Raw genomic sequence first — 14,278 nt, forward strand, 5'->3', positions numbered from 1 at the left:
AGTCTTGTTTCTCATGGTCTGAGAGTCCTTTAGGTGCCGTTTGGCAAACTCCAAGCGGGCTGTCATGTGACCACTCTACCATAAAGGCCTGATTGGTGGAGTGAGCTTCTCCCATCTCCACAGAGGACCTCTGGAGCTCTGTCAGAGTGACCATGGAGTTCTTGGCACCTCCCTGACTTAGGCCTTTCTCCCCCGACTGCTCAGTTTGGCCGGACGGCCAGCTCTAGGAAGTCTTGGTGGTTCCAAACTTCTTCCATTTAATAATGATGGAGGCCACTGTGTTCTTGGGGACCTTCAATGCTGCAGAAATGTTTTGGTACCCTTCCCCAGATCTGTGCCTCGACACAATGCTGTCTCGGAAGCTCTACGGACAATTCCTTCGACCATGGCTTGGTTTTTGCTCTGACATGCACTGTCAACTGTGGGACCTTATATAGACAGGTGTGTGCCTTTTCAAATCATGTCCTATCAATTGAATTTACCGCAGGTGGACTCCAATCAAGTTCTAGAACAATCTCAAGGATGATCAATGGAAACAGGATCAGGTCCTGAACGCTATGATGATGTCGTCACACGTCATCAGTGTGCACAGCTAAACATTGTACTCTCGGTTTGTTATTTTTGATTGAAACAAAACCGCGATGCAGTTAGCTCTTAACAGCAAGGACCGCTATTTCTTGTCATGGAATCCCGCTTAACAGACAGGTTTAAGCCTGCTTGACAGAGACGCTAAGCTGCTAGCCATCAAGCTAACGAAGTTGGTACCAGATGAGTTTTGCAATGGAGCCCTCTTTGTCTGGAGAAATAAATTAACGGTTCCAGCGCTGTAGGAGCTGTATCTATTATGCACTGGTTCGGGACAAACCAGACCACTCGGAGTACCAATACAGCAATTTTTTACTTGCCGAGGATTATAGGCTTGAGGTGGCTTCATTGATCACGCAGGTCACCAACCTACATAAGAAACTGGGGAAAACGTAGAGTGGAATGTTTACATTTTCTACACCGGTGGCTGGACGGCGTTCGCGCTTGTTGGATGCGTCTCCGCCTTGCCGTTTGTCGTTATCTGACTGGCCGGTGTTGCCCGTAGCTCCCCCATCTGATAACGGCGTAGAAGTAGCTCAGCAAGATGAGCAAGACAATCAACGATGGTCGAATATCATGAGCCGTGGAAGCCGAAGACCGCGACTTCCCGCAAAGCTGTCTACACTCCTAACGAGATGCCCGGAGAGGATACAAACAGCGAATAGTTTCGCCATCCTGGAGCCTGATCTTCCTGCACGTTTGTCGCTGGGGGTGCCTGTGTCTGAGACCGCAGTGCCTACAACTATGAAGTCGACTTCAACAACCTTCTGTCCCTGCTCTGGATCGAGCGGGGCTTCTCCATCTGTCGGAGGCCTGCCACAGGCACCGGGAGCAACGTGTTCAAGTTATCCTGCCTATCGCCTGTCCATAAAGGGTTCTCCGAATCCTGAAAAGCGTGGAAGTGGGCGGATTTCCTCGTCTTCTCCAGCTGGGATTCTGGGCAGCTCCATGGTAGGAAATGTGACCGTTCCTGGTACAAACACAATGTCTTATCCCGGAGCTTGAGTAAATGACATTACTAAGCTGCTCCCGAATGTACTACGCCAGGACGTGGAAATCGATACTCTCGTAGTCCATGTGGGTTTTAATGGCATTATGAAAGGGCACTTCTGAATAGTTGAAACTGGATTTTAAAGAGTTGATTGACTCTCTGCTAAACACTAACAAAAGACCCATCCTATCTGGCCCTCTGCCATCTCTGAATTGCAGCATTGAACGCTTTAACAGGATTCTTTCTCTTCACAACTGGCTACGTGATTATTGCAGCTCAATGGGTGTAACTTTTGTTGAAGATTTCGCTACCTTTTGGAAACAAAACACATTTTATAAGGAGGATGGGATCCACCCAAATCATTTGGGATCCTGGATCCTTTCACAGCACTATAAGGCTGCGTTGAGACAATGACTTATCAATGACTCAAGCCCAGCTCAGCTACTAATCCCTACCATTGTGATGCAGAGTTAGAAAAGATGGAAATGCCAATGGTGGAGGTGTTGCTGTTTTATATTCAGAACCACATTCCTGTAAAGATTAGAGAGGATCTCATACTGATCTCAACTCAGTCAAATACTGTTGAAGTAACATGGCTACAAGTTTGTCTGCCTCACCTAAATCCCATTCTGGTGGGAAGCTGCTATAGACCATCAAGTGCTAACAGTCAGTATCTGGATAACGTGTGAAATGCTTGATAATGTATGTGATATCAACAGAGAGGTATATTTTCTGGATGATTTAAATATTGACTGGCTTTCATCAAGCTGCTCACTCAAGAAAAAGCTTCAAACTGTAACCAGTGCCTGCAACCTTGTTTAGGTTGTCAGTCAACCTACCAGGGTAGTTACAAACCACACAGGAATGAAATTATCAGCATGTATTGATCACATCTTTACTAATGCTGTAGAAATTAGCTTGAAAGCTGTATCCAGATCCATTGGATGTAGTGATCACAATATAGTAGCCATATCTAGGAAAACCAAAGTTCCAAAGTCTGGGCCTAATATAGTGTATAAGAGGTCATACAATAAGTTTTGTAGTGATTCCTATGTTATTGATGTAAAGAATATCTGTTGGTCCGTGGTGTGTAATGAGGAGCAAACAGACACTGCACTTGACACATTTATGAAATTGCTTATTCCAGTTGCTAATAAGCATGCACCCATTAAGAAAATGACTGTAATAACTGTTAAATCCATGTGGATTAATGAGAAATTGAAAAATTATATGTTTGAGACGGATGAGGCAAAGTTATTGGCAAATAAGTCTGGCTGCACAACAGATTGGCAAACGTATTGCATATTGAGAAATCATGTGACTAAACTGAATAAAAAGAAGAAGAAACTACAATATGAAATAAAAAATGATAGTAAAAAGCTTTGGAGCACCTTAAATGAAATTTTGGGAAAAAAGGCAATTTCAGCTCCATCATTCATTGAAACAGATGGTTGGTTCATTCATCACAAAACCAAATGATATTGCCAACTACTTTAATATTTTTTTTCAATGGCAAGAATGCTGACACTACACATCCAAGTATATCTTACCAAATTATGAAAGACAAGCATTGTCATTTTAAATTCCGTAAAGTTAGTGTGGAAGAGGTGAAAAAATGATTGTTGTCTATCAACAATGACAAGCCACCGGGATGGACAATTACTGAGGATAATAGCGGACGATATTGCCACATCTTCAATTTAAGCCTACTAGAAAGTGTTTGCCCTCAGGCTTGAAGGGAAGCAAAAGTAATTATTCTACCTAAGAATAGTAAAGCCCCCTTTGCTGGCTCAAATTGCTGACCAATCAGCCTGTTACCAACCCTTAGTAAACTTTTGGAAAAAATGGTTGTTTGACTAGATACAATGCTATTTTACAGTAAACAAATTGACCAACTTTCAGCATGCTTATAGAGAAGGACATTCAACAAACACAGCACTTACACAAATGACTGATGATTGGCTGAGAGAAATTCATGAAAAAAAGATTGTGGGGGCTGTTTTGTTAGACTTCAGTGCGGCATTTAACATTATCGATCATAGTCTGCTGATGGCAAACTTATGTGTTATGGCTTTACACCCCCTGATATATTATGGATAAAGAGTTACCTGTCTAACAGAACACAGAGGGTGTTCTTTAATAGAAGCCTCTCCAACATAATCCAGGTAGAATCAGGAATTCCCCAAGGCAGCTGTCTAGGTCCATTACTTTTTCCGATCTTTACTAATGAATTGCCACTGGCTTTGAGGAAAGCCAGAGTGTCTATGTATGCGGATGACTCAACACTATACATGTCAGCTACTACAGCGACTGAAATAACTGCAAAAATTAACAAAGAGTTGCAGTTAGTTTCAGAGTGGATGGCAAGGAAAAAGTTAGTCCTAAATATTTCTAAAACTAAAAGCATTGTATTTGGGACAAATCATTCACTAAACCCTAAACCTCCACTAAATATTGTAATAAATAATGTGGAAATTGAGCAAGTTGAGGTGACTAAACTGTCATGGTCAAAACATATTGATACAACAGTAGCTAAAATGGGGAGAAGTATGTCTATGATAAGGCTCTGCTCTACCTTCTTGACAGGCCCTAGTTTTGTTGCACCTGGACTACTGTTCAATCGTGTGGTCAGGTGCCACTAAAAATTGCAATTGGTTCAGGACAGAGCAGCACGGCTGGCCCTTGGATGTACACAGAGAGCTAACATTAATAATATGCATGTCAATCTCTCCTGGCTCAAAGTGGAGGAGAGATTGACTTCATCACTGCTTGTATTTATTAGAGGTATTGAGATGTTGAACTACTGGTGCACAGCTCGGACACCCATGCACACCCCACAAGACATGCCACAAGAGGTCTCTTCACAGTCCCCAAGTCCAGAACAGACTATGGAAGGGGCACAGTACTAAATAGAGCCATAATAAATGTAACTCTATTCCACATCAAGTAACTGATGCAAGCAGTAAAATTAGATTTGAAAAAACTGATTTAAAAGAACATGGAACAGCGGGGACTCTGAAGCAACACAAACATAGGTGCATACCCACACACACATGATAGCATACGCACTATACACAAACATATATATGTGGTAGTGGTGGAGTAGGGGCCTGAGGGCACACAGTCTGAATGTATTGTAATGTATTTAAAATGGTATAAACTGCCTTAATTTTGCTGGACCCCAGGAAGAATAGCTGCTTCCTTGGCAGCAGCTAATGGGGATCCACAATAAATACAAATACAAAAACCTGAGCTCAATTTCGAGTCTCATAGCAAAAGGTCTGAATATTTATGTAAATAAGGTATTTCTGTTTTTATTTGCAAAAATTAGTAAAAATCTATTTTAGCTTTGTCATTACAGGGTATTGTGTGTGGATTGATGAGGATTTTATTTGATCCATTTTAGAGTAAGTCTGTAACTTATGTGGAAAAAGGGAAGGGGTCTATCTGAATACTTCCCGAATGCACTGTATACTAGAAAAATTGTCATTTGCATGCAACTTGAATTGATTACATTTGTTTTTATTCTATTATTTTATTGACAGGGTGGTAATGGATTAACTTAGTAGCTGTTATTAGCAGAGCATTGTAGTGTTACAGTGATGTATGTAACTGACTAGCTAGCTGCTCATTATAGCTATCGTAGCTTATCAGGAGCATATCTACAAACTCTGTCTTGAGTGTCTGTCTGCTAACTCACTGACCAGAGCTGAGGCAGAACAGGAACCACTGTTAGATTAGCAGACACGTGTTTACTACCATTCTGAGTTACCAAGTAGAGAGAGTGGGAGGGAGAGAACCTGGGAGGGAGGAAGAGAAAGTGGTAGAAAGGGAGAGAAGGTGGTAGAGAGAGAGCAGGGGAGAGTAGGTGGGAGGGGGGAGAGAGCGGGAGACAAGGTGGGAGGGAGAGAGAGCGGGGGAGAGAGGTGGGAGGGAGAGAGCGGGAAAGAGAGAGCGAGAAGGTGGGAGGGGAGGGAGGGAGAGAGCGAGATACAGAACAAGAGTGCGAGGATCCCTTTAATTTCACAGTCAGCCAAGCCATCCACACAATCACCTTCTGTTAATTCTATCTGCTACATCAATTAAATTGTTTGTAGAAACTAATTGAATGTGGCTTAATCACACATCTTAATAGCTTTGCACGCTTCGATCTGGCTGTTAATTCCGGCAATAAAATGAAATGAGAGCGAGGAGCGCTAGCTGGCTGGGTAATTAGAGAGGAGGCAGGGGAAGAGATGAGTGCTTTATGGAACCCTGATAAAGGAAGGAGAAAGATTGAGGCAGAGATAAAGGAAAGGAAGAGATGGAGGGGGGGACATACCAGGCAAATGGCAGAGCGGAGAGTTCTCCTCTGGCTTTTTCTGCTGAGCTCAATGATTTTCACCTTGGCTTCCCTTCCTCGTCCATTTGGGGTGGTGATGTTGTTTTAAATCCAAATCGTATGAGAGAGAATGAGACTGTTTGCATTCATTAGTCTACTCCATGGTTCTCCAACCCTCTTCCTGGACAGCTAACCTCCTGTAGGTTTTTGCTCCAACCCCAGTTGTAACTAATCTGATTCAGCTTATCAACCAGCTAATTATTAGAATCAAGTGCGCTAGATTAGGGTTGGAGAGAAAACCTACAGGATGGTAGCTCTGCAGGAACAGTTGGAGGGTCCTGGTCTACTCATTAAGTCTAACAGAGCTAGTTTGTGAGTCAGCGTGGGCACAGGTAATGTTCTGAAATGGCTATCTGTCAGTCACTTTTGGTACTGTATGTCAGGATGGAAGTTATATAATACGGGCAGTTTGTCATTTTTAAAGGTTTTTCATGATTATCCACGTTTAGACTAATGAGATTGACTGTGTTTTGTGATGTGTGTTCCAGGACTACATGCAGAATGTGCACGGTAAAGAGATTGACCTGTTGAGGACCACGGTCAAGGTGCCAGGGAAACGACCACCCAGAGCGGTCACCACCATCGCCCCCACCGCCAGCCCCAAGACCAACGGGCTGACCAAGGACCGTAGCACCCTGCAGCTAGGAGTGGGCACTACAGGTAAGAGGGCCGCCCTAGTCACCACTCTGGGTCCATGCCAGACCTCTGTACCAGACCTGGGTCAAAACATATGTCAAATTATTTCAAATAAAATTATAAGCTACCCTTTATTTAATTTCCATGTTACGGTGGAATAGTCCACAAAAATAAAATTAAGCTAAATTAAGCACACCTCAGATACTTGCATATATTTCAAAAGTATTTGACTCAAATCTGCTCTTCAGTTTTGAGGAATCCACATCTGTTATAATACAGACAAACAGAGTAGGTAGAAGTTGCCTACTAACCACTGATACAGGGTCAGATATTTATTCCTCCTCTTAACAGTTATGGTCAGGTCTGGGAGTAAAATAATCTGATTTTCGATCTGCGGCTATAGGAACAACTTCTACCTTGTGCCAGAACCCAACCAAACACTTTCAACAACCACAGACCAAGGTATGTGCAAGAAGCTAGCAACTGAATAACTTAAGCTAAGCAACCTGATGCCCAGTTCAACTGTATGTAAATCTCTATCGACTTCATGTCCGGTCCAGCAGAAAATCAATAGAGGTTCTTCAGAGACACTAATACCATTCACTGCCCAGAGGATACAATAAAGTTAATTTTAATAGGTGAAATATGTAATGATCATGTAATATGTATTTTATTGCTATATTTATGTGAAAACTCTTTAGATTATGGTACGATGTCATTATGCAGATGCAGATGAGCTAACACAATGATATGATTACTGAAGGAGTGCTTATAAGCCTATTAAATTCTATCTTAAAGGGCCAATCAACTTGTGAAGTCACAAGCTCTTCTGGTCCGCTACAGCGTAGCAACTTAGTGGTGCCAAAAGACCTGGTTTGCCCTAGAAAGCCTATGTAAATTACGATCACCAGAACAGCCAAACCATTCTTTGGCCCCTCAATGATTTAATTATGATCAAGTTTCATCCCCACTGTGAATTATTTTAAATTTCTTTACAAATTGAGATATTAAATTAAATAGTGATTCATTTTGACAACATTTGTCGTCACACAGGACCACGTGCTGACAAAGACAAATCACGGGCGGGCAGGCTACGAGGAGGCTCGCGCCCTCTTGCCATAGACATTAAGGTTGACTCTCTCAGGCAGGATGAAAATGACTACATCGACCATGATCCTTTGCTAGTCACGCCCATGATCCTTATAGATTTTTTTTTTGGTGCCATTCAGCAATACAACACGATTCAAATATTTCCGGTTTCATGCGCCATCGGGAGTTTCCCATAGGAATACATGGATGACGTCAGCGCTATCACCATCTACTGGTTTTAATGTCTATAGTAGAAACAATTACATAGCGTTATCCCCGCCACTGTTTCAGTAAAAACCTGAGGGATATGGCTCGAGAAATGTAACCACTCTCAAATTCATAGACAGATTGCCCCTTTAAAAGATCTAAATATGATTAATTTGTTCATAATAATCATTATAATTTTTTTATAAATTCCATCGAAGGACAATTTTATTTTGTCCAGATGTTGAATTTTAGCTCTGACCTAAATTCCTTCCAGGGGGCTTGCCTTGCTTGTCCTGTGTCCTGCCAGTACCAATGCCTTCCTTCCTTCAGTCCACACAGGCCTATAAATAGACAGAGCTGGCTGTGCCACTGGAGGCTGGAGGGAGCTTTAGCAGGAACTGGCAGCTAGGCCCAGAGAGGCGAGGAGAAACCAGTGATTCAATTTAGGGGTTAGGATTAATTATTACTAAGAGTAATTATTACTAATTAGCAGAGTGGTCCCCAGAGGGGGGTGATGTGGGGAGAGGGATAGAGGGGAGGGGGGTAATGAGGGCGTCCTCCATCGGCCGAGGAGCAGTGTCTGTTACCTCCTGCCATGGCTGTAGCTAATTGGATTGTGCAGTTGTGGAATAGACAGACTGGCCAGTAGGGACCACTTGTGGCCCAGCCCTTACTTATTTTGTTGATCCCGGCCAAGATTTGACCATCAGGACCCCACTCAAGCGGTTAATTATTCAAATGCCTGAGAAGATTTAGGAGTTTACAGAGTGAAGGACAGGGGGTGGAGGTCACCAACTCCCAACTCATAAACAATTAACCTTCAGGAGGAGGGAGAAGAGACCAGAGGTGTCTGAATCTGTAGGAGGGAGGAAAGAGAGAGGGGAGATGGGGAGAGGAGTGGTTATGGGGCCCTGAAAAAGAGGCCAAATGCTGTTTGTTTTTTAAGAAAAAAAAGAAATAAAAATATGTCCTTTATTCCTTTTTTTACTCTGACTCATTACCTGTGTATGCATGGGTTTATTGTTTAACTCTGTTGTAAATACAGAGCTAGTAAAGGATGCTGTTGAGACAACTCATACTACAGATTCTCACCGTTTTTTGGCATCTGGGAGGGGAACAATACGAGGGCGATTTTAGTTCATCTCCAATTAGGAGAGAAAGGTTACAAATCAGGGCAGGTCTTCTCCCGTTGGAGCACCCTCTCCTGATGATGCGATCGGAGTGAGTTTGATTTCATTAGGCATGCAATTGATGAAGGGAACAAAGGAGTAATTTGTCATTCATGGTGTCTGAATCACAACCCTGTCTTTGCCTTTGGTAATTCATTCACTACCTGGATCTAAAGACCTTTAGAATCACAGGAGGAACAGAGAAAGAGGGGAAGAAGATAGAGAGGAGAAGAGAGAGAGATGGAGAGGAGAAGAGAGAGAGATGCAGACAAAGACTAAATGAATAAACGCATGTGTCCATGAGTAAAAGCGTGTGCAGGCCTAATTCCTTCTCCTCTGTCTGAGTGTTCAGCGGAACGGTTTTACCCACGACAGATACATTGTATCAAATTATTAATGAGGCCCATCAGTTTTAATCAATCGTATGGGAGGCAGAGATGTATGTGGAAAAGCGGAGGGAGGAGGGGTGTTTGAGTGTGCTGTACAGGTCCTCCCTCTTACATTGTAAACCAGTGAGTCTTCATCTTGCTCTGGGCTGCATACATACAGTCCAACCACTGGGCACAGACTCACTGACCACCATTAGGTTATGCCTCTGTCTCAGTGGCCACCAGCCCAGTGTCGGGTCTGATGTGTGGGTGTGGTGACTGTCTAACGGCTCCCGACGAGGAGGCGGCAGGATGAGGGGGGAGGATTAGATGACATGGCTGAGCCACAGAGGGGAGGGTGGGGGGAAGCTTTCAGGGGTGGCGGGCGGCATTAGGCAGTAGTGATAGTGATAATAGTGGTGGTGGATTACACGGCTCCAGACACAGATGATGTGCTCCTTTCCCCCTCCCCTCCTTTCCTACTTCCCTCCTTCCCCCATTACCCCCTTCCCTCCTTCCCTCCTTCCCCCATTACCTCCTTCCCTCCTCCAGACGCAGAGGATGTGCTCTTTTCCCCCCTTCCCTCCTTTCCCCCTTCCCTCCTTCCATCCCCCACATTAGCATTAATGCCTCATTATCCTGATACTTGTACATAATGGCAACAACTCCACAGTGGGGTCAGGCCTCTGCTTCACGGCTCATCAGTCCTCTGACGGTACGCCTGGCCGCACCGGCCCAAAGAGAAATGAGAGGCAAGATGACGTTAGCGCTACCGCCGTTCTGTAGCTACCCGCTAATCCATCCCTTCTACTTAGATTACAGCCCCCGCCAGAGTCAGCCCTGCTGCTGCTGCTTAGCATGGAAAACACTCCTTTACTCTCTCTCCTACACACGTACGGTTATATCTGTCAAATGAACATAATTATATACATTTTTAAATGCAGATATAGGCTTACATGATTGCGGTACAGCTTTTGGACATTTCTATTAACATGCAGGTGGAACTGCCAATATGAATCCCCAAATTATCACAGAAAGTGAAATTATGGTTTTATTTTCACGCCAAGTTTCTTCTTTTTACAGTAGTTTGTTTTTTGTAATGTCAGTATGTTTACAGTAACTTGTGTAAATTCAGCCTAAATGACTAGCCAGTTGAATAGATATGACAGGTCATTGGTGTGTGATTGTCTAAGGATTGGGCTGTAGTTCATCACTACCAACATTTACCTCCAGACATTTACTGAAGGAGAATGGATGGCAGGGAATAGGGTCCTGGGTAATAAAGGTTTTGTGGACCCCCAATGTTCTACATGTCTGAGACAGAATGACAAAATTAACAGGTTTATGGTGATGTGGTGTATTGCGTCTGAGGTGGAAGACCGCAATGCCAGTCAGGAAATGTGTATGGTGTTTGAAAATAGAATTGTGTTACGTAGATAAAGGGAACACGTTTTATTCACTCACAAGAATAACAGACCGATAAACAGCTCCATACACAGTGCCTTCAGAAAGTATTCACACTCCTTGACTTCTTCCACATTTTGTTACAGCCTGAATTTAAAATGGATTCAATTGAGATGTTTAGTCACTGGCCTACACACAATACCCCATAATGTCAAAGTGGAATTACACTTTTTGACATTTTTACAAATGATTTAAAAATGAAAAGGTGAAATGTCTTGAGTCAATAATTATTCAAGTGTTATGGCAAGCCTAAATAAGTTCAGGAGTAAACATTTGCTTAAGAAGTCACTTAATAAGTAGCATGGATAATATAATGTTTAGCATGATTTTTGAATGACCCCAAAACATACAATTATTTGTAAGCTTCCTCAGTTGAACAGTGAATTTCAAACACAGATTCAATCACAGAGACCAGGGAGGTTTTCCAATGCCTCGCAAAGAAGGACACCTATTGGTAGATGGGTAAAAATGTAAAAAGCAGACATTGAATATCTCTTTGAGCATGGTGAAGTTATTAATTACACTTTGAATGGTGTATCAATACACCTAGTCATTACAAAGATACAGGCGTCCTTCCTAACTCAGTTGTTGGAGAGGAAGGAAACCACTCAGGGATTTCACCATGAGGCCAATGGGGACTTTAAAACAGTTACAGAGTTGAATGGCTGTGATAGGATAAAACTGAGGATGGATCAACAACATTGTAGTTACTCCACAATACTAACCTAATTGTTGACAGAGTGAAAAGAAGGAAGCCTGTACAGACAAAAAATATTCCAAAACATGCGTCCTATTTACAATAAGGCACTAAAGTAAAACTTAAAAAAATTTGGTTAAGAAATCAACTTTATGTCCTGAATACAATAGTTATGTTTGGGGAAAATCCAACACAGCACATCACTGAGTACCACTCATCATTTTTTCAAGCATGGTGGTGGCTGCATCATGTTATGGGTATGCTTGTCATTGGCAAGTACTAGGGAGATTTTGTAGGTTAAAAAATAAATGGAGTAGAGCTAAGCACAGGCAAAATCCTAGAGGAAAACCTGGTTCTGTCTGCTTTCCAACAGACACTGGGAGACAAATTCACTTTTCAACTGGACAATAACCTAAAACACAAGGCCAAATATACACTGGAGTTGCTTACTAAGATGACATTGAATGTTCCTGAGTGGCCTAGTTACAGTTTTGACTTAAATCTGCTTGAAAATCTATGACAAGACTTAAAAATGGCTGTCTAGCAATGATCAACAACCAACTTGCCAGAGTTTGAAGAATTTTTTAAAGAATAATGTGCAAATACTGTACAATCCAGGTGTGCAAAGCTCTTAGAGACATACCCAGAAAGACTCTGCAAATGTAACTCTGCAACTGTAATCACTGCCAAAGTTGAATCTAACATGTATTGACTCAGGGGGTTTAATACTTATCTAATCAGGATATATTAGTGTTTTATTTTTCCAATTTGTTTTACAAATGTTAGAATTTTTCTTACACTTCGATATTACAGTATTGTTTGTAGATCGTTGACAAAAAATTACAATTAAAATCAATTGTAATCCAACTTTGTAACACAACAAAATGTTGAAAAAGTCCAGGGTTGTGAATACTTTCTGAAGGCGCTGTAACTTTGCTAAGATCTTGATATTTTCAGTAGATCTTTTGGCTGTTGTGTTGCTTTAGGGTTCACTGATGGTTTTGTACCTGATGGTACAAGGCCCACCAACATATCCCAACAAGTAGTTTGACTCTTGGCCGGCCCGAAATGAATAGCTAAATAAATACACAAACCCTGTATGGATTCATATTTAAAATTTCAAGTAACAATCATGTCTAATTGTCAGATGTGATGCTAATGATTAATGAATTAAACATGGATCCATCAATTAGTCCCCACAGAGCAGACCTAGACCACTTCTGCATAAAGCAGCATATAATGTAATTACACTGGAGCTATAATCAGCTAGTCGCATCAGGGGAGAGTGTTCTCTATCTGCCCCATAGAAATAGTATTCCAATATTAGACAAGAGTATCTTGTCAAAATATCGAAGCTTGTAAATGTTGTCTTTCTCTTCTGCTTTAACTTTAGATAATACAATGATCCATCATGTTATATCGTGGATGCTAGTGTGCAGTGTGAAAGGCAGAAACGGAGTCAGAATTTGTCGCTGGTGTATTTGATGCATTTTGGTCAGAAAATGTTTCACTTCTGATTCTCACTTCTGTTTTAAAGTTGGCGTTGAGGCTCAGTTTAGTTATTATTAGAACTTCAGTAGCAGTGATTTTATGTTGAGCAAGTTGTTTAAATTAAGTGAGGTATTGAAATATTGAATGTAATTGTCGCATTGAAATACATTAAATAATGCGAAGCAGTTATAAAGTATTCACTAGTACTACCACTTATCTTAGAGAAGTGATATTTTTTTATTTTTTCATCCATATATATATATATATATATATATATATATATACAAATAAACTCACTTAATTTTAGGATTTTCAAATATGCCAGCTCATGCCATCAATCAGTAACTCACTCAAAATGACCTCAAAATTGTCCCCCCCCCATCAACAATGATTAAACACACGTGAGGGATTTTGTTCAAATTTACTGCATCTTTCCACCATGATTCTTCATCAGATCATCTCTCCCCTCTCTCCAATGCCCTGGTTTGGGGATGCTAATTCAGCCAGCACTCCCCTGCATGGTTCTCTCTCTCTTTCCCTCTCCTCTCTCTCTGCGATCCCGCTCCTTCCCCTCTGGGACCTGAAGATTAATATTCCCGGGCCCAACAAGATAATTACTGATACCAATTAGACATGATTATGTGAATTTGATACACTTATTACTCTCGCTAATGAGAAGGACGTCTTATCCTAACAAGAGTGCCGCAGCGCATGGATTACTTTACACACAGCACACAGTATATTATATCTAGCTACTGTTATTGTTGTTAAACCTCAATCTGAATAATATCTATTTTTTACGTCTCATAATTGTAAACAAAAGTCCTTGATGTGTTACAAGTAACACAATACATATTATGTGACTTTGACCAAAACAAAGTGTTTGACTGCTACCCTTTCAGAGCAGTCTTTGCTGTCAGTAGATTAAGTTATATTAAACTGATGCTCAATTATTGCTTCAAGTCTAGTCTATCATATCTTGGAGAATACCCAGCAGAAATTATAATATAGTTGATAACTCCCTTTTGTTTTTACTACAACCTAAGGAGTAGAGCATCTTGTTACATTTCAGAGATGACTCATCCACTCTATTATCTCTAGTTGGGCTTAATGTGTGGGAACAAATGCTCATGGGTAACTTTATAGTAGGTATGTATTCTCTATTGCAGCTCTGACAATAAAAACCCATACTTGATCTTA

At 41.6% G+C, this 14,278-nt stretch overlaps 1 protein-coding gene across 5 annotated transcripts in view; it reads left to right on the forward strand.

Moving 5' to 3' along the window:
• The window catches only part of LOC115157183 (arf-GAP with GTPase, ANK repeat and PH domain-containing protein 3), a 218,919-nt gene that overhangs the window by 150,374 nt on the left and 54,267 nt on the right, over positions 1-14,278 (forward strand). For all 5 annotated transcript variants that reach the window (XM_029705219.1, XM_029705215.1, XM_029705216.1 and 2 more), the window contains exon 11: positions 6,446-6,617. In XM_029705219.1, the coding sequence (XP_029561079.1) occupies positions 6,446-6,617 (172 nt within the window). The remainder of the gene's footprint in view (positions 1-6,445; positions 6,618-14,278) is intronic.

Source organism: Salmo trutta, chromosome 21 (genome assembly GCF_901001165.1).
Source record: "Salmo trutta chromosome 21, fSalTru1.1, whole genome shotgun sequence".
NCBI classification, from domain to species: domain Eukaryota; kingdom Metazoa; phylum Chordata; class Actinopteri; order Salmoniformes; family Salmonidae; genus Salmo; species Salmo trutta.